The 19,816-nt window shown below is 39.8% G+C and overlaps 1 protein-coding gene across 1 annotated transcript in view; it reads right to left on the reverse strand.

Annotated features, from left to right (window-relative positions):
* LOC126416990 (uncharacterized) overlaps window positions 1-19,816 on the reverse strand; it is a 335,028-nt gene that overhangs the window by 75,676 nt on the left and 239,536 nt on the right. Inside the window, exons 21-23 of the mRNA XM_050084875.1 lie at window positions 14,274-14,380; window positions 11,482-11,955; window positions 9,732-9,862 (exon numbers count right to left, since the gene is read on the reverse strand). Coding sequence (XP_049940832.1) covers window positions 9,732-9,862; window positions 11,482-11,955; window positions 14,274-14,380 — 712 coding nt within the window. The remainder of the gene's footprint in view (window positions 1-9,731; window positions 9,863-11,481; window positions 11,956-14,273; window positions 14,381-19,816) is intronic.

Here is a 19,816-nt window from a genome sequence, read left to right on the forward strand (position 1 = left end):
TGGACTCTGACCACAATCTATTGGTTATGACCTGTAGATTAAAACTGAAGAAACTGCAAAAAGGTGGGAATTTAAGGAGATGGGACCTGGATAAACTAAAAGAACCAGAGGTTGTACAGAGATTCAGGGAGAGCATAAGGAAGCAATTGACAGGAATGGGGGAAATAAATACAGTAGAAGAAGAATGGGTAGCTTTGAGGGATGAAGTAGTGAAGGCAGCAGAGGATCAAGTAGGTAAAAAGACGAGGGCTAGTAGAAATCCTTGGGTAACAGAAGAAATATTGAATTTAATTGGTGAAAGGAGAAAATATAAACATGCAGTAAGTGAAGCAGGCAAAAAGGAATACAAACGTCTCAAAAATGAGATCGACAGGAAGTGCAAAATGGCTAAGCAGGGATGGCTAGAGGACAAATGTAAGGATGTAGAGGCCTATCTCACTAGGGGTAAGATAGATACCGCCTACAGGAAAATTAAAGAGAACTTTGGAGATAAGAGAATGACTTGTATGAATATCAAGAGCTCAGATGGAAACCCAGTTCTAAGCAAAGAAGGGAAAGCGGAAAGGTGGAAGGAGTATATAGAGGGTCTATACAAGGGCGATGTACTTGAGGACAATATTATGGAAATGGAAGAGGATGTAGATGAAGATGAAATGGGAGATATGATACTGCGTGAAGAGTTTGACAGAGCACTGAAAGACCTGAGTCGAAAGAAAGCCCCCGGAGTAGACAATATTCCATTGGAACTACTGATGGCCGTGGGAGAGCCAGTCCTGACAAAACTCTACCATCTAGTGAGGAAGATGTATGAGACAGGCGAAATACCCTCAGACTTCAAGAAGAATATAATAATTCCAATCCCAAAGAAAGCAGGTGTTGACAGATGTGAAAATTACCAAACTATCAGCTTAATAAGTCACAGCTGCAAAATACTAACACGAATTCTTTACAGACGAATGGAAAAACTAGTAGAAGCCAACCTCGGGGAAGATCAGTTTGGATTCCGTAGAAACACTGGAACACGTGAGGCAATACTGACCTTACGACTTATCTTAGAAGAAAGATTAAGGAAAGGCAAACCTACGTTTCTAGCATTTGTAGACTTAGAGAAAGCTTTTGACAATGTTGAGTGGAATACTTTCTTTCAAATTCTAAAGGTGGCAGGGGTAAAATACAGGGAGCGAAAGGCTATTTACAATTTGTACAGAAACCAGATGGCAGTTATAAGAGTCGAGGGACATGAAAGGGAAGCAGTGGTTGGGAAGGGAGTAAGACAGGGTTGTAGCCTCTCCCCGATGTTGTTCAATCTGTATATTGAGCATGCAGTAAAGGAAACAAAAGAAAAATTCGGAGTAGGTATTAAAATTCATGGAGAAGAAATAAAAACTTTGAGGTTCGCCGATGACATTGTAATTCTGTCAGAGACAGCAAAGGACTTGGAAGAGCAGTTGAATGGAATGGACAGTGTCTTGAAAGGAGGATATAAGATGAACATCAACAAAAGCAAAACAAGGATAATGGAATGTAGTCTAATTAAGTCGGGTGATGCTGAGGGAATTAGATTAGGAAATGAGGCACTTAAAGTAGTAAAGGAGTTTTGCTATTTGGGGAGCAAAATAACTGATGATGGTCGAAGTAGAGAGGATATAAAATGTAGGCTGGCAATGGCAAGGAAAGCGTTTCTGAAGAAGAGAAATTTGTTAACATCCAGTATTGATTTAAGTGTCAGGAAGTCATTTCTGAAAGTATTTGTATGGAGTGTAGCCATGTATGGAAGTGAAACATGGACGATAAATAGTTTGGACAAGAAGAGAATAGAAGCTTTCGAAATGTGGTGCTACAGAAGAATGCTGAAGATTAGATGGGTAGATCACATAACTAATGAGGAAGTATTGAATAGGATTGGAGAGAAGTGAAGTTTGTGGCGCAACTTGACCAGAAGAAGGGATCGGTTGGTAGGACATGTTCTGAGGCATCAAGGGATCACCAATTTAGTATTGGAGGGCAGCGTGGAGGGTAAAAATCGTAGAGGGAGACCAAGAGATGAATACACTAAGCAGATTCAGAAGGATGTAGGTTGCAGTAGGTACTGGGAGATGAAAAATCTTGCACAGGATAGAGTAGCATGGAGAGCTGCATCAAACCAGTCTCAGGACTGAAGACCACAACAACAACAACATGTGGACGTAATGTGCTGTTCCAGTCTCTTCTGTACCTAAGGTCCATCACCGTTCCCTTTGGATCCCTACGTAATTCGGTGCTCTCCGATACACACGATCGAACAGCGGAGGAGTGGTACTCAAGCGTCAACTTTAGGTTACAATATCTCCGGATGTAATTAACATTTTACAATGCAACAAACGGCACTGATTATGTATTTGTTTATATGTTCAGATGTGCTAACAAAACTAATGGGGTTCCATTTAAAAAAACTCAGGTTTGTGTTAAAAAACATACTTCCGTGTATTTTTTTATGGTTTGTATTAACCAATTTCACTAGCCCCTCTCCTCACGTTCGGTCTGTGGAATCGATTCGTCAGTATTTGATGTGGTTCACGAAATATATCCAGCGGTAACGTTAGGTGACTCACCCTGTATATCTCACACATTCAATATAATTTTGTACATTCTTATTCACCATCACTGTCACACCATTTCTTCCAAATCTGTTATTCCCACTACAGTACAGTTTTCCTCCTCCTCTCAAATTCTTCTTACCTTTTCCCTTCCACTTCATTTCACTTAATCCCAAAATTTCTAACTTTCTCTCTGTTAGTAGATCTGTTATTTCTTCCTTTTTTCCATTGAGGGTTAATACAGGGTGATTCAAAAAGAATACCACAACTTTAAAAATGTGTATTTAATGAAAAAAAACATAATATAACCTTCTGTTATACATCATTACAAAGAGTATTTCAAAAGGTTTTTTTTTCACTCAAAAACAAGTTCAGAGATGTTCAATATGGCCCCCTCCAGAAACTCGAGCAATATCAACCCGATACTCCAACTCGTTCCACACTCTCTGTAGCATATCAGGCGTAACAGTTTGGATAGCTGCTGTTATTTCTCGTTTCAAATCATCAATGGTGGCTGGGAGAGGTGGCCAAAACACCATATCCTTAACATACCCCCATAAGAAAACATCGCAGGGGGTAAGATCAGGGCTTCTTGGAGGCCAGTGATGAAGTGCCCTATCACAGGCTGCCTGGCGGCCGATCCATCGCCTCGGGTAGTTGACGTTCAGGTACTTACGGACAGATAAGTGCCAATTTGCAGCTCTCTGCTAGCTCTGCGAGTCGATTTTCCTGGGCTGCGAACAAATGCTTGCTGGATGCATGCTACATTTTCATCACTCGTTCTCAGCCGTCCAGAACTTTTCCCTTTGCACAAACACCCATTCTCTGTAAACTGTTTATACCAACATTTAAAACACCACCTATCAGGAGGTTTAACACCATACTTCGTTCGAAATGCACGCTGAACAACTGTCGTCGATTCACTTCTGCCGTACTCAATAACACAAAAAGCTTTCTGTTGAGCGGTCGCCATCTTAGCATCAACTGACGCTAACGCCTAGTCAACAGCACCTCAAGCGAACAAATGTACAACTAAATGAAACTTTATAGCTCCCTTAATTCGCCGACAGATAGTGCTTAGCTCTGCCTTTTGTCGTTGCAGAGTTTTAAATTCCTAAAGTTGTGGTATTCTTTTTGAATCACCCTGTATATTAAGGGTGCCAATATTTAGGTTATTTTTTAGTGCATTTGGTTTCATCTTCTTCTACTGATAAATATCATCATGTCTCCCACCATTCACACCTATACTTGGAGAAGATGTGGGGTCAAGTTCTGAGTGGGTTGTTTCGAGGCTCATCTGTATTTTGAAAGCAACATATGAAGACTTTCCTACTGCCTTGTTAGGCCTAACGCAAGAAAGGATTTTCTGTTGGGGTTGTCTCCCTTTGCCTTTGGAGTTTCTCCTCCACCACCAGGCAGTGGTTCCCTTCTCATTTAATCCCCAGAAAGGAGGATAAAACAGTGAAACATCCAGTTAGAATATCAACAGTATTACAAAAAGAATAGGTTGCTACTCACTGTAAAGATGATAAGCTGACCTGCAGACAGGCTCAATGAAGATAATGTTACACATTTCAGCTTTTGGACAAGACCTTCTTCAGAAAGGAACACACACACACACACACACACACACACACACACACACACACATACACACACACACACACACACACACACACACATTCACACAAGCAAGCACACCTTCACACACATGACCATTATCTTTGGCTGCTCAAACCGTATTGCATCAAATGAAAGCAGCAATTCGGAGTGGGACAGGAAAGGGGGTGGGGTGAAATAGTAGGGTATGGGTGTGGAGGTGGGAATCCGCACTGCCTGGCAGAGCATGCAGCACTGACTTGATGGTGGCAGGAAAGGCTGCCAGGTGCACTGTCAGGAGGCTGTGAGGGAGGGATGGAGTGAGAGGGGAGGGTGAGTAAAATGGGAGCAGAAAAGGAGAGGAGCAGAGAAGGAGAAAAGACTGGCAGGTGTGTTGGCAGAGAGTGGTTCACAACAAGGGTGAGCAGTGAGCAGACATTCATTGAGAAGAGGTAATAGGACAGAAGGAGGCGGAAACTGTTGGGTGGAGAATGTGGGGAGAGTAGGTTTCTGTAGGCTGAGGCTGGGATGATTTCGGGAGTGGAGAATGTGTTGTCAGGATAACTCCCATCCTGGAACATTTTTTTAAAGAAAAAAAAAAGAAAACCTGATGGTAAAGGGAGAATACAGATGTACCGGAATGTGAAGTAGCCATTGAAATCAAATATGTTTTGTTCAGCTGTTTGTTATGCCATAGGGTATCCACACAGCTCTTGGCCAAAGTTTGGTGGTGGCCATTCATTTTCATGGACAGCTGGCTGGTAGTCATACTGGTATAAAAAGATGTGCAATGATTTCAGCAGAGCTACATGTATATGACTTGATTGCTTCCAAAGGTGGCTCATCCTCTGATGGGGAGGGATAATTCTGTGGTAGGACTGCAATAGGAAGTGCTGGATGGTTGGATTGGGCAGTTACTGCACCTGTTCTTCCACAGGAATATGATGCTTGTGGCAAGGAGTTGGGATTGGGAGTGGCATGGCAATGGAATAAGATGCTGTACAGGTTGGGTGAGTGATGGAAGACCACTTTAGGAAGGGTTTGAGGGATCTTGGGTGGGCTGGTGATAGATAATGAAAGCCCTAACAAAGGATGTGGTTCAGTTGTTCCACTTGGGATTGGGAGTGGCATGGTGGTGGAATACGATGCTGTACAGGTTGGATGAGTGATGGAAGACCACTTTAGGAAGGGTTTGAGGGATCTTGGGTAGGTTGGTGATAGATAATCAAAGCACTAACAAAGGATGTGGTTCAGTTGTTCGACTCTGGGATGGTATGTGCTCCATTGCAGTTGATTTTTGGTGCAGTGGTGGGAAGATTGGGGGTGTGTTAGGATATGCACAGGAAATCTGTTTGTGAACTAGGTCTGCAGGATAGTGCCTGTCTGTGAATGCTGTCCTCAGTTGGCCAGGTTGTATGGTAGGGATTTTTTGGTGTGGAAGGGAGGGCAGCTACTGAAGTACAGGTACTGTTGGTGGGTTTAATGTGGTCAGAGGTGCAGATAGAGCCATCAGAGGGGAGGACAATATCAAGGAATGCGGGGTCCAGGTGAAGTGGATGGGAGAAAAGCTGTTGAAGTTGGGAAGATGTCATCAAAGAACCTGAACCAGACCAGGGCTTTGGGGTTTTGGGAAGTTTCCTCTAGATGGTCCATAAACAGGTTAGCACAGGAGGGTACCATGTAGGTGCCCATGGCTAAACCATGGATTTCTTTGTATACCTTCCTTTCAAAGGAGTAGTAGTTGTGACTTAGGATAAAGTTAGTAACATGTATGAGGAATCAGGTAATGGGTTTGGAATCTGAAGGACAATGAGGGAGTTTGTATTAAATAGTGGCAAGACCATGGGCATGAGGAATGTTGTTGTACAGGGAAGTATCACCAACAGTGATGAATAGGGATCCAGGAGGTAAAGGGGTGGGGATGGTGAAGAGTTGGTAAAGTAAGTGGTTGGTCTCTTTGACATGGGATGTGACATGTCTGACAATTGGTTGGAAGTGTTGATCAATGAGGGCTGAAATTATTTCAGTGTGGGAAGAATAACTTGCTGCAATGGGTCATACAGCATTGTTGGGTTTGTTGATTTTGAAGATCACTTAGTAGGTGCATTTTTCGAACGTCATAGGGGTGAAGAGGGCATTGGATTCAGGGAAGAGGTTCTGGGAAGAGCCTAAGATTTGTTAAACCATGGAATTCCCCCCCTCCCCCCACTTCCACCCCCACCAACCAAAGGACTAACCATAAAAATTCTATTCTCTGGAAATGTAAATTTGTGGCAAGTTCCTATGGGACCAAACTGCTGAGGTCATCAGTCACTAGGCTTACACACTACTTAAACTAACTTATGCTACGGACATCACACGCGCACACACACACACACACACACACACACACACACACACACACACAGCCGCGCAAACTGTGGCAAGATAACATTCTCTGGATCGCTCCTCTTGTTTCATACTAACTTTCACATTAAAGGTTCTACCTGTCCATGCCCCTCACAAACCTGGTACTGCAAAAGCTAACTACTTTGTTCCCTTTGCAAGGTACTGCTACTGTGCAATCCCTACTACATCCATCACACTTCTAAAATTGAGTCCCTTGCACTCCAATACCTGAAAGAGCATTCCAGAGACCACCTCCATAAGTTACCACCCTGCTAACATCCTACTACCACCTTGGGATACTAAAATCAAATCCCTATGCTACCCACATTGTTCCTCTTCGTCAACCCCTCCTAATGCCAGACCTTGCCTAGCTGACCTTTTCAACTTGACACATCCCCCAAAACTCCCTACCAACACTCCACTAAATCAACAGCTGAAACAATCCAAGAACACTGTTGTTAATCTTGCCATAAGGTGTGTGATAGTGGTGGGTACTTGATGTGCCACATCATTTTCCTTCTTTGTTCCCATTAATGTGTGATAAGCTAGAAGAAATATTGTCAAAATTGTACTTTGTCTTTCCTCATCCCGTTGTAGATGCAGGGGGAAAGTCATGGGATGCATATGCCCCTGATGACTCCCCCAAAAATGTTTATAGAAATGTAATCTTCCAAATTTCTAAGGTAATTTTCAGAGAATAAAGTAACATGAAAACTACAAGTCTTGAAAATGGCAATGAACTTTGTAAAAATCACCAGGACACTATTCAATTGTCTGTGTGAGATTGCTTGATGTGGATGGGCTGCCAATCTGACTAGTATAATTCCATCCCAGTAAAAGTACTTGTTGTCAGTCTGATTGTACCTACTGGTAACAACAAATCTGACACAATTCAAAAGTACACATAGAAGTTGAGTGAGAGAAAAAGACCATATGCTATGAAAAAAATAACAGGAAGACTGACTTCATGACAATGGGTGGAAACAATTGAAGCAAATAGCATTCAACTTATTTACATGCTCACATAACCGTAGCCTTCAGACCTGGGTTCACACTCATAGTACATGTACTGTAGAACAATTTAGAATCAAGTCCTACCTACTATGTCTCCTTTACTTATGACAACATATAGTTCTGAGCATTTTCTTATTACCATTTTCCTCATTTCACACTGTCATGTTACTATTTTTTTCCTTTAAGTTTTTAAGTAAGAAATATTTGCTTATTATGGTAGAGAATTCCACAAGTTGCTTTTTCTCCATGCTGTGCAATGGCTTCGCATTAAGATGAGTAGAGCCAGTTGTCTAACTCACAGACCATTTTACTTTATACTTTCACATTTCTTTTTCAATTTGCATTTGCACTACAGTATGTGAACTTACATAAGCTTTCATAAAAATATGCTCCCAGAAATAAATTCTTAGTGTGTTTCATTCTTTACTCATGTTATTTCTTTCTTATTTTTCACATATTTCTATTTTCCTATGTTTAAAAACAGCTTTACAGGTGGATGATTCTTATTATATTTACTCACTATACAGATGGGTAAAAAAAAAAAAAAAAAAAAAAAAAAAAAAAAAAAAAAAAAAAAAAAAAAATGTATCCACTGTTTAAAAGTCCATAACTTGCAAACTAATTGACGGAGTTGTCTCGTTTTTGGTGAAAGTGTAGCTTAAAGTCCAACTTAAAGATATCACTGTAGGTGTTTGAAATGGTCACCATTAACATCCACACACAAATGATGCTGCCGAACTGCAGCATGAACTACTGACTGCAACGTGTTCAGTTGGATATTTGCACACGAATGTACAATGGACTCTTGAAGTTCATCCAATGTGCATGGCTTTCGCCAATAAATGACATCATTTAGTGTTTCCCACAGGTAAAAGTCCAGAGGAGTTAGGTCTGGGGAACATGGTGGATACTCCACAGCACCTCTATAGCCTCTCCATCTTCCTGGTAGATTTTCGTCGAGATACACCCTATCACGATTTTGGTAGTGGGCTGGGGCACCATCTTGTTGAAAGTAAACTCTTCTGTCTCCATACAAGTTTTGGATGGCAGGTAAAATGCATGTGTCAAGCTTCTGAAGGTACATGTCACCGGTAACTGTCCCGTCAAAAAACAATGGCCCAATCAAGCCCCGTTATGACAACCCACATCACACATTTACTCCTGGCAAATTCACTGCTTTATCTACATGGATGTTTGGATTTTTGGTGGCTCAGTAGATGCAATTGTGGTGATTTACTGTACCATTGAGTTTGAACTGTGCCTCATCAGATCACACAATCATCTCTGCAAACTCTTCATCGTTGCGCACCATGTTTGTTAACCACTCACAGTACTCTATTCTACGATCTGGGTCATCCTCGTTCATTGCGTGTCACAATTGTGGGATGTAGCACTTCCATTTTGCTGTCTTCAAAATTCGCCAAACACTTGAGCGACTCAATCCAGTTTCACGGGCACACTGTCTCACAGACTTCTGTGGTGAGCGAGTGAATTGTTGTAACACACGATGGGAGTTAGCTGGACTTGTTACTGTTACAGGTCATTCAGATAGTTGTTTGTGTACATCTTTAATACAGCCTTCGGCTTCAAATTTGTCTTGAATGCGACGAATCGTTAAACGTGTTGATGGCTCTGTTTGATACTCATTACACCATTGCCATTGAACCTCATTAATGTTTTCATGCTTAAAATACCATTTCAAAACTGACTTCCTTTTATCGAATGTAAGCCTTGCGCCAGCCATGTGTACTCGAGTAACTAGGTGCAACTAAGATCAAAACACTGACTATCTGTCAACTGTCATCTGACAAAACAAAACAATGCAATACAACATTTGTGTGGCAATTGCCAGAACTACAAACTATTACACTGTCAAGGATGAGACAACTCCGTCAATTAGTTTGCCAGTTATGGAATTTTAAACAGTGGATACATTTTTTGGACCCCTCTCTACATGTAAAAAATTGTTCAGAATTTATATCATTACATGAAGAGAGAGATATATCACATTACTGATAACATAACACTACAATGCAGAGAAACATTCTCAGCAATATATTTTTTTAGAAATATTGTTTTTATTGCATTAAAATGTATCTAATGACAACCAATGACTAAGGGGTGTATAGGTGCTTCATCCAGCTAGATACTTACCATTAGTTAAATATATGCCATATATCATATTACTGGGCATTTCATGCACTTGATCTAGGATCTGTATCTTCAAATGATTTTCAAATTGTTTTTCATTTTTGCTAACAATTTTTCCAAAATCTTCTTCTATTCTGAAACATGTGTATCAAGAAATACTATTCTGAAACATGCATATCAAGAAATACATGCAGAAAATAAAATAATGTGTATTAATGAGTAAGTAAGAACCACATTAGTGGGCAATAACATGCCAAAATACACACACACACACACACACACACACACACACACACACACACACACACACACAAAAAACAGAGAAGGGAAGAGAGAGAGAGAGAGAGAGAGGTTTTGTTATCAGTAATTAAAAATTTGTTAAAAAGGAGGTTTAACAGCTAAACTGGTGCACAAAAAGAAAAGTTACAGGTGTTTTGTATCAACACAAGTCTAAGCTTTGGACGTTATAATAAATATTTTATAAGGCTGCTTAAAAAGAAACAATTAACAGGAGATGCTACATTGAATAAAGGCACATTATTCAACATGAGATTTGTATAAAATGCAGCACAGTGTAGGCAACAATACATATTCTATCAATATATTTTCAAGATCTTATTAAATTCTTAATATCCTCTGGTCCAGCATTCACTCAACATGGGACTTTCGCAGCCAGTTTTAAAGACATGGAAAAAAATAAAACAACCTTGTAATAAAGGTCTCAGATACTCTTAAGGATGAAACTGAACTCTTTCTTATATTAATTAATTAGTAATTAAAGCATAGAACAAATTAAGAATGAGTCATTAACATAATTAACAAACACTCTATTTCAATATTATGAGAAGGAAAGTTGCCACTCACCATATAGCAGAGATGCTGACTCGCAGATAGGCACAACAAAAAGATTTTCACACTTAAAGCTTTTGGCCAATGGCTTTTGTCAGCAATGAAATGATAAGTAAATCAAGACCCTAAGCTGTCAACAGGCGTTGATATACATCAATGGGGACAGTTGAAAATATGTGCCCCAATTGGGACTCGAACCCGGGATCTCCGCTTACATGGCAGACACTCTATCCATCTGAGCCACCAAGGGCACAGAGGGTTGTGCGACTGCAGGGATTTATCCCTTGCACACTCCTCGTGAGACTCATATTCCCAGCTTAATGTCCACACACTACATTCGTAGTGCTGCTGCCCACTGCACTCATTACTCGTGGCACACAATCCTACCGAATCCCGTAATAGTTCGGGCAATGCGTGTGAATCCAGCACAGAAGAAGAAGGTCAATGGCTGGTTAGCCTTAACTATATGAAGATGGTATCTGTTCTTTTGGACATGTCTGAAAGAACAGATACCATCCTCTTATTTGTCAACAATAGACACACATAGGCACACACACACACTCATGCAAATGCAACTCACACACACGATTGCAGTCTCAGGCAACTGAGTGTGGTTTCAGTTGCCTGAGACTGCAATCGTGTGTGTGAGTTGCATTTGCATGAGTGTGTGTTTGCGTATGTGTGTATACTGTTGTCAGGGGCCATTGGTGAAAAGCTTTAAGTGTGAAAATCTTTATGTTATACCAATCTGCAACTCAGAATCTCTGCTATATGGTGAGTGGCAACTTACCTTCTCATAATATTGTTACATTCCATCCTGGATTTTCCATTATTTGAAAGACTCTATTTCAGCTATAAATGAATGACAAGTGCCTCCTGGCTGTTAAAAGTTTATGTGATTTACCTAAATATGACATTATATATTGTATTGTTTGAGATAACTTTTCCTGGAAGTCTTGTGGTCAAATGAGAAGTTATCTCAGGTGTAGATACTTCTGCTGATTCCGTCCCAACTTGATACAGTGATGTTGAAGACTCTGTCACATCACTTCCAGAGGTTCTTTTGACAGCTGGAGAACTTGACATGGTTGCAGTTGCAGTTGTGCCTGCTTCTAATGGAGTTCTTGTATTAGCTGAAGACACTGTGTTTCTGCCTGTTGACAGTACTGTAGTATCTGACACTGACTCAGTCATTTTAATAGTTGATGTGACAGTAGTGGCAGTTGGTGAAGATGAACTTGTTGAAACTACTGTAGACATACGTCCAGTACTAGATTCTGTGTGACTAGTTGTTAGATGTTCCACTGGTCTGACAGTCATAGCAGCACTTTCAGTGATACGAGTAGTTGTTTTTGGAGGAACATCAGCAATAAAAACACTGTAAGTAAAATAAGTATGAGTCACTGAATTTGCAATGACACATTTATTTTGCTCTTTCTGTAGATATCGTGAGTATTAAAATCAATCCAACATAACACAAGGCACTAAAAGAAATTATAAATAATGTATTTAAAATTAATGGGCCATTTTTTGCCAATTAACAAAACGTTAAAATTAGAAAAAGAGAAACTAATAAAATATTACTCCAAATTCGTTCCATGCATGAAACAAAAGAACACAATTACCAAATTTATTACATGGCCCAGTGTTAATAATTACAGCACAATCTTTACAGTTTATGAGTGTATATGCAAGGGTAGTTTGTTAAACCTGATATAATTCTTCTAATTTTATTAAGTGCTGTCACTATTGGCAAGAGTGAATCCTGTAATTGTGTTATTCAGACTCTCAGACAGAAGAAGTGACTGAAAAGAAGGTGATTTAGGGATGTTCTGGTAACACAAACATTTTTTTCCCAGTTTAAAGATCTGAAATTTTCTTCAAGGTCTGCTGAGAAATGTATTGGTTATATGGAACTTCCATGCGTAAGCTTTTTCAGTTTTGAATTTTATAGTATTCTGATGTAGTCTTGCATTAAGAATGTGTTATTCAGTATACTAATACAGTTTGGATCAACACTTTGTTTCTCAAGGACTGTCAGTACAGATTTTGTTGAAACTAGGTTCTTACTCACAATGTATGAAAATAAGATTAAGTGGTAATTCATAGTCACTGCTCCATTTTATAATTTCATTAATCACTCAAAAATGGTGTGCTGTGCAACAACCCTTCTATAAGCAGCTTGTTCCTTCCTCTCCTTTTTTTCTATGTGGGCATTTGATAATTTTAGTGAATATCTCACACATTACATATAGGAACCTTGCAGGTGTATAGTCCTTAATGTTCGTATGCCTCTTTTCTTGTGAAGGAGACTAATTAAAGCATTATTCCAGATCTGAGTCATTGCTCTTCTTTACAAATATTCATAAATCATTGTTGAAGTTCCCTTTCTATAGCTTTACCCTAGCATTAACCATATATACTGAAACAATGTTCCCTGTGCCCTCCTTTTCTTCATATTTCAAATGACATTATATTCCTCAGTCACCAAATTAAGTATTACTCAAAGCCATTAATCAAAATGTGATTATATTTAGTGACCCTCATGAATGGATCTTCCTGTTGTGGGATGGGTTGCAGGCCTCAATGATACAATACAATAGGCTCAACTACAATAGAGGGGCAGCAGCCTATTCAGCAGTTGCTGTGGCAACAGTCTGGATGACTGACTTATCTGGCCACATAACATCAGCCAACATTGCCTTGTAATGTTGGTACTGTGAACAGATGAAGGCAAGGGGAAACTAAGCTGCTGTTTTCCTAAATGTCATGCAGTTCTACTCTATGGGTTGATGATGATGGCATCCTCTTGAAAAAAAATAGTTTGCAGGTAAAATAGACCCACATACAGATCTCTGGGTGGGAACTACTCAGGAGGTTATTGTCATCATGAGAAATAAAATGTGGTCTATGGGTTGAAGTGTGGGGTGTTTACACCTCGAGTAGGAAGGTTAAAGAATTGCAAAAGGGAAATGGATGGGTTGACATTAGATATGGTGGGAATTAATGAAGTATGGTGGCAGGATGAACAGGAGTCTGATCAAGTGAGTACAGGGTCATAAATATGAATGCAACATGGGTAATGCAGGAATAGATCTGATAATAAATAAGAAAATAGATCAGCACAGTAAACACATTGACTGTCTAGAGATAAACTGGAAAATTAGGAAATCTATAAGATTCTGAAGCATCTTAAACCATTAGTATCGAGAGACAGTGAGTGTGTGAGAGAGTTATTCTTGTGTGAATGTGTATAACTGTTTCTGAAGAACAGCTCTACACAAAAGCTTAAATATTTCAGCATTCTACTTCTTTGTGCCAGTCTGCAACACAAATCCTCCTTTAAGTGGGGAGTAGCTATCTATCCTTTCCATATTCTTATTATCCATTGTAGCTTTACTTTTATTTGAATTTTAATGGAAGATGGTATTTGAATATATTTATTACATCTTATACTTTGCATTTTATTTGGCCACAGGTATGTATTAACTTAGGTATGTATTAACTTATTTTCTGAATGACTTAAGTCACCTTTTTTATAATTATTCCCTGATCCTGCTTTTCCCTTGGCATCCAAATCATCCTTTATTAGTAAATACTTGGAAACTATTGTTGACTTCTTTGCACTCTAGTTTTAAAGACACAAATATTCATCATTTATTGCATAGCATGTGAGACTTAACAGCAGAGACATACCTGTAATTGCCAAGAGTTGTACAGTGACACTCCAATACTTGGTTGCGAGGGACCCCATCTGACTGACATGTATTTAGATCCCATCCATTATTACGCCACAAACCACACTGGTGACAAATAATCATAATGTTTTGATGTAAACGAAAAGTTTTATTTTATTGTAATATGAAGGCAGCATTTTATTCATACAATGCTGGCATAGTGTATATGTCTGTCATTTTAGAACCAGACAAAATACAGAGAGCAGCACTCATGTTTTTTATTTGGCATCTATCTGACAGAAAGAGTGAGATGTGTTTAAGATGTAGATCTACAGGTGATAGGACAAAGTGCAATATATTTCTGTAGTAACGTAGTGAACAAATGCTAGTTTGTCATTTTAGAACACAACAAAATACAAAGAGCAGCATCCATGTTTTTAATTAAGCACCTAACTGTCGGCAACAGTGAGATGTGTTAAAAATATATGACAGGACAAAGTGTAATATATATTCATGTAGGAGTGTAGTGAAGAAAGACTGGAATTGTGATTTATTTATCTGATGACATACATTTGCAATCTATTTGGTTTGCACATAGAAGATATGTCAAAAATTTATAATACAATTACAAGATTTTTACACTAATAATAAAACTATTGTACGAATAATAACACTATAATGATATTTCTTAGGATGTAAAACATTGTATCCAGCTCAAATTTCCAGTTTGTCCTGCATGAATTTATCCACTGGGTAATAACATTTCAGTGTCAGCACCACATACAGTTTTCTTTTAAGTGTGCCTAAATTCATCTGCAGCAACTTTTTCCCTTTTAATGTATTATTAATTTTCATTCACTTTGAAGTGGTGGGTTGGAAACACAAAATTTTCTTTGTTTTTGTTACATTGTGAAAGAAGAAAAAGGTTTCCCTCAAACAATTCATGTCAGGTGTATTAAAAGACAACAATCTCATATATATAGGGATGGCAGAGTTCACATTTTAAGTTTTCTAGATAGTGGACGATATGGTTCTTTATGAATTTGCATAAAAGTCAATTAAAAAGTAATAGATACAGTATTGAAGAACAGTTAAAAAATATATTTTTATCTGTACAGAAAATCCAGCAACATCTAGGAACACACTGTAGTGTCACTGCACCAAATAACAAACACATCATCAGTGTCAGAACAGGCTGACATTAAAAGTCATATGCACATACTATAGAAACAGTAGGGTTCCTAGAGTTGAGATGTGCAATTTTAATAGTGCTTCAAGGGCATTTATTTTATTGTCATATGAACCTAAAAATGCGAAATGTTGTGCAAATAAGATAAAATTAGTTACATAATTTGTGTTTCATTCATCATTTTGCTATTTCTAAATCAGGTAATGAAAACAGTCACAAATACTCTTCTCATATGAAACTTCCTGGCAGATTAAAACTGTGTGCCGGATCAAGACTCGAACTCAGGACCTTTGCCTTTCGTGGGCAAGTGCTCTACCAACTGAACTACCCAAGCACGACTCACGCCCCGTCCTCACAGCTTTACTTCTACCAGAACCTCGTCTCCTGCCTTCCAAACTTTACAGAAGCTCTCCTGCAAACCTTGCAGAACTAGCACTCCTGAAAGCACACAGTTTTAATCTGTCAGGAAGTTTCATATCAGCGCACACTCCGCTACAGAGTGAAAATCTCATTCTGGAAACATCCCCCAGGCTGTGGCTAAGCCATGTCTCCGCAATATCCTTTCTTTCAGGAGTGCTAGTTCTGCAAGGTTCGCAGGAGAGCTTCTGTAAAGTTTGGAAGGTAGGAGACGAGGTACTGGTAGAAGTAAAGCTGTGAGGACGGGGCGTGAGTCACGCTTGGGTAGCTCAGTTGGTAGAGCACTTGCCCGCGAAAGGCAAAGGTCCTGAGTTCGAGTCTCGGTCCGGCACACAGTTTTAATCTGCCAGGAAGTTTCATATCAGCACATACTCCGCTGCAGAGTGAAAATCTCATTCTGGGAACTCTTCTCATATATTTACATATCACAACCAAATAAACTGGCTTTGCATACTGGCAATGCTTTTTGTATGAAATAAAGCTTATTTATGTAGAAGATTTCTGACACAGTTTCAAGTAAAAAAAATTTAAAATAATAGATAAATTATACAATCTTCAGAAAAGGGAAGTTTCTACTTGCCGTACAGCAGAGTTGCTGAGTCGCAGATAGGCACAACAAAAAGACTGTCACAAATAAGCTTTCAGCCAACAAGGCCTTCATCAAAAAAAGATAACAGACACACATACACACACACACACACACACACATACACACACACACACACACACACACACACACACACACACACACACATACACACATGACTGCTATCTTTGGCTGCTAAGGTCATACTGTGAGCAATAGCGCATGATGGGAGCAATTTGAGTGGTGGGGATAAAGTAGAAGGCTGGGTCAGGGAGTGGGTGAGAGAGCAGGGTACAGGTGGGGGACAGTAAAGTTCTGTTTTTGGGAGCGTAGAGGTGTGAGATGGGGGATGGATAGGGCAGCAGGGTGCAGTCAGATGGTTAGACAGAAGGCAAAGTGGCGGTGGAGGAGGGGGGGGGGGGCAGGTGCACCTTTTGAACAGACGGCTATGGAGGAGTGGGAACAGGAAAGAGGGTAGGCAGGTGAAGGACAATGACTAACAAAGGTTGAGGCCAGGAGGGTTACGGGAACATAGTACATATTACAGGGAGAGTTCCCACCTGTGCAAATCAGGAAAGCTGGTGTTGGTAGGAAGGATCCAGATGCCGCAGGCTGTGAAGCAATCATTAACATGAAGAATGTTGTGCTGAGCAGCATGATCAATAACTGGGTGGTACATCTGTTTCTTGGCTGCAGTTTCTCTGTGGCCATTCATGCTGACAGACAGCCTGTTTGCTGTCAAGCCCATGTAGAACACAGCACACAGGTTGCAGCTTAACTTGTAGATCACATTACTGGTTTCACAGGTAGCCCTGCCTTCGACTGGATACATGATGCTTGTGACAAGACTGGAGTAACTGGTGATGGGAGGATGTATGGGACAGCTCTTGTATCTGGGTCTACTGCAGGGACACAAGCCATGAGACAATGGGTTGGGAGCAGGTGTTGTGCAGGGATGGATGACATTGTGTAGGTTCTGTGGGCAGCAGAATACCACTGTGGGAGGGATGGGGAGCATAGTGGGTAGAACATTCCTCATTTCAGGGCATGACTACTTCACATCCCTGTGATAGGCCTAGATGCAAGAGCTGTCTCATACATCTTCCCACCACCATCTACTCCAGTCTGGTCACAAGCTTCACCTATCCGATCAAAGGCAGGGCTACCTGTGAAACCAGTCATGTAATCTGCAAGCTAAGCTGCAATCACTGTGCTGTGTTCTATGTGGCCATGGCAACCAACAAGCTGTCTTTCCGCATGAATGGCCACTGACAAAGTGTGGCCAAGAAACAGCTGGACCACCCAGTTGCCGAGCATGCTGCCCAACACAACATTCTTTATGTTAATGACTGCTTCACAACCTGTGCCATCTGGATCCTTTCTATCAACATCAGCTTTTCTGAACTTTGCATGTGGGAATTCTGCCTGCAAATATATCCTGTGTTTCAACCCTCTTTGTCCACAACCTTCTATCCCACAGGCACATCCAGTCTTTTTACTTCTCTCCTCCATCCCACCTCCCTCCCTCCACCACCCCCACCCCTCACCCTGCACCCTCTGTCTAACCTCGCAATTGCACCTAGCAGGTCTACTCTTCTTCCATCTTGTCACTGTATGCTCCTACAACAGCACTTTACCATCTCTCCACCTGTACCATTCTCTGCCTCCATTTCCCTGCCCCTGCCTCCTCCTTTATGCCAACCACCCAGATTCCTTCTCCCATCTCGCACTCTTGCCTCGACAGCCAGAGACAGCAGTCAGGTGTGTGTGAGCTGTGTTTGTTTGAATGTGTATGTATATGTTGTCTATGCCAGAAGAAGGCCTACTGGTTGAAAGCTTCCATGTTTAGTAGTCTTTTTGTTGTGTGTGTCTGTGACTCAGCGTCTCCGCTATGTAGTGAGGAGCAACCTATACTTTTCATAGTATTGTTATTATTCCATCCAATATTTTCCATTATTTGATTTTACATAACACAGCATATTGCCAAATAAATAGATAAGATCACACTGCTCTTTATATCCTACAGAGTCCAAAATAGCAACATCCACCTTGAAAGCAGTGATATAGGTTGGTACTCTCATATATACTCTGCCTGTAACTCAACAACTGTGCTTTATGATGTGTAGCATAACATTGTTGTGTTATGTACTTTGTTAGCAGATATAAATTTCATTGAATTATCGTGAAGTCGTATTATTTTGTACTTCTACCATTACCTGAAATAACCATAATTTGCAGCCAGTGTAACATTTAGATGTTAGATGAACAGGGAAGACCACTTGTGCTGATAGGTCTCCACAGACAACGAGAAGTGTGTCATTTTCAATGATTCATGGTGTTGCTGATGTATGTAGGAAGAGGATTCATATGCAGATCACAATGATCTAACTAATCCTGAAGATGCTCACTTCGGCTACATTCTGGGGACTTTGTGGAATGTTGAAGTACATTGAGGTCTTAATCATATTCTTCTGCCTATCTGTAGGTACATCTATCTATGCAGAATTGAGCATATCTTGTTGAACTGTCCCACTCTTCCCAGGAAAAGCTAACAGTCATTTGGCAAAAAATATGATCTCTGAGAATTTATATATAAACTAATCTGTCAAAGGTACCTTCAACCTGTAAAGAAACCTTAAATGTGGAGTAGTGCTTCTAGAGACCTTCATGTAACAGTGAAATAAACATTCACCTTTGATATCATTGGCATTTATAATATACTGAAAGTGCATGCACAATACACTTTCACTATACAGGGATATGACTAAATCACAAACTTTACTGTTTTAGAAATGCTTGACTTGATCTGAAAGTCAAAAATGACAACTTTTCTTTGCAGTTTGAAGACATTGTCCCTCTTACCCATGCCAGCAAGGATTAATGTGTGTACAGACAGTTTTTCAAGCGTCTGTACACCTAATTTCCCACTGTCTCAAGTTGCAGGGATCACTTCATGAAAATTGTCATAAAAATGAGTATTTGTGCTACATTAAAACTAACAGTAGAAGTCACTAAAAGGAATTTTAGCATAAATCTTGCATTTCATTGAATTGCTCTGTATTTACAGTGATTTTTTTAGCTAGTGATATTTACACTAATAATCTTAATTTCTGTAAGAAATGATACTCAGTAGTATGATATTTGATTCACTGCATTCAGCTTCTTTAAGTTAGCTAATGATTGACTTATGCTATATAAACTGATTATCACCTTTCTTATTTTTTTTTTCATCATTATATTAGCAATGTGTAACAGATTTGATGATTACAGGACACATCAGAGTACAAACATTACAAATAATATCTAACAGTTAGTTAATAGTAACTGAATTGTTAGTTAATGGTAACTGAATTAATTCACTGCAATAAGG

The sequence above is a fragment of the Schistocerca serialis genome, chromosome 8, assembly GCF_023864345.2.
Source record: "Schistocerca serialis cubense isolate TAMUIC-IGC-003099 chromosome 8, iqSchSeri2.2, whole genome shotgun sequence".
NCBI lineage: Eukaryota > Metazoa > Arthropoda > Insecta > Orthoptera > Acrididae > Schistocerca > Schistocerca serialis.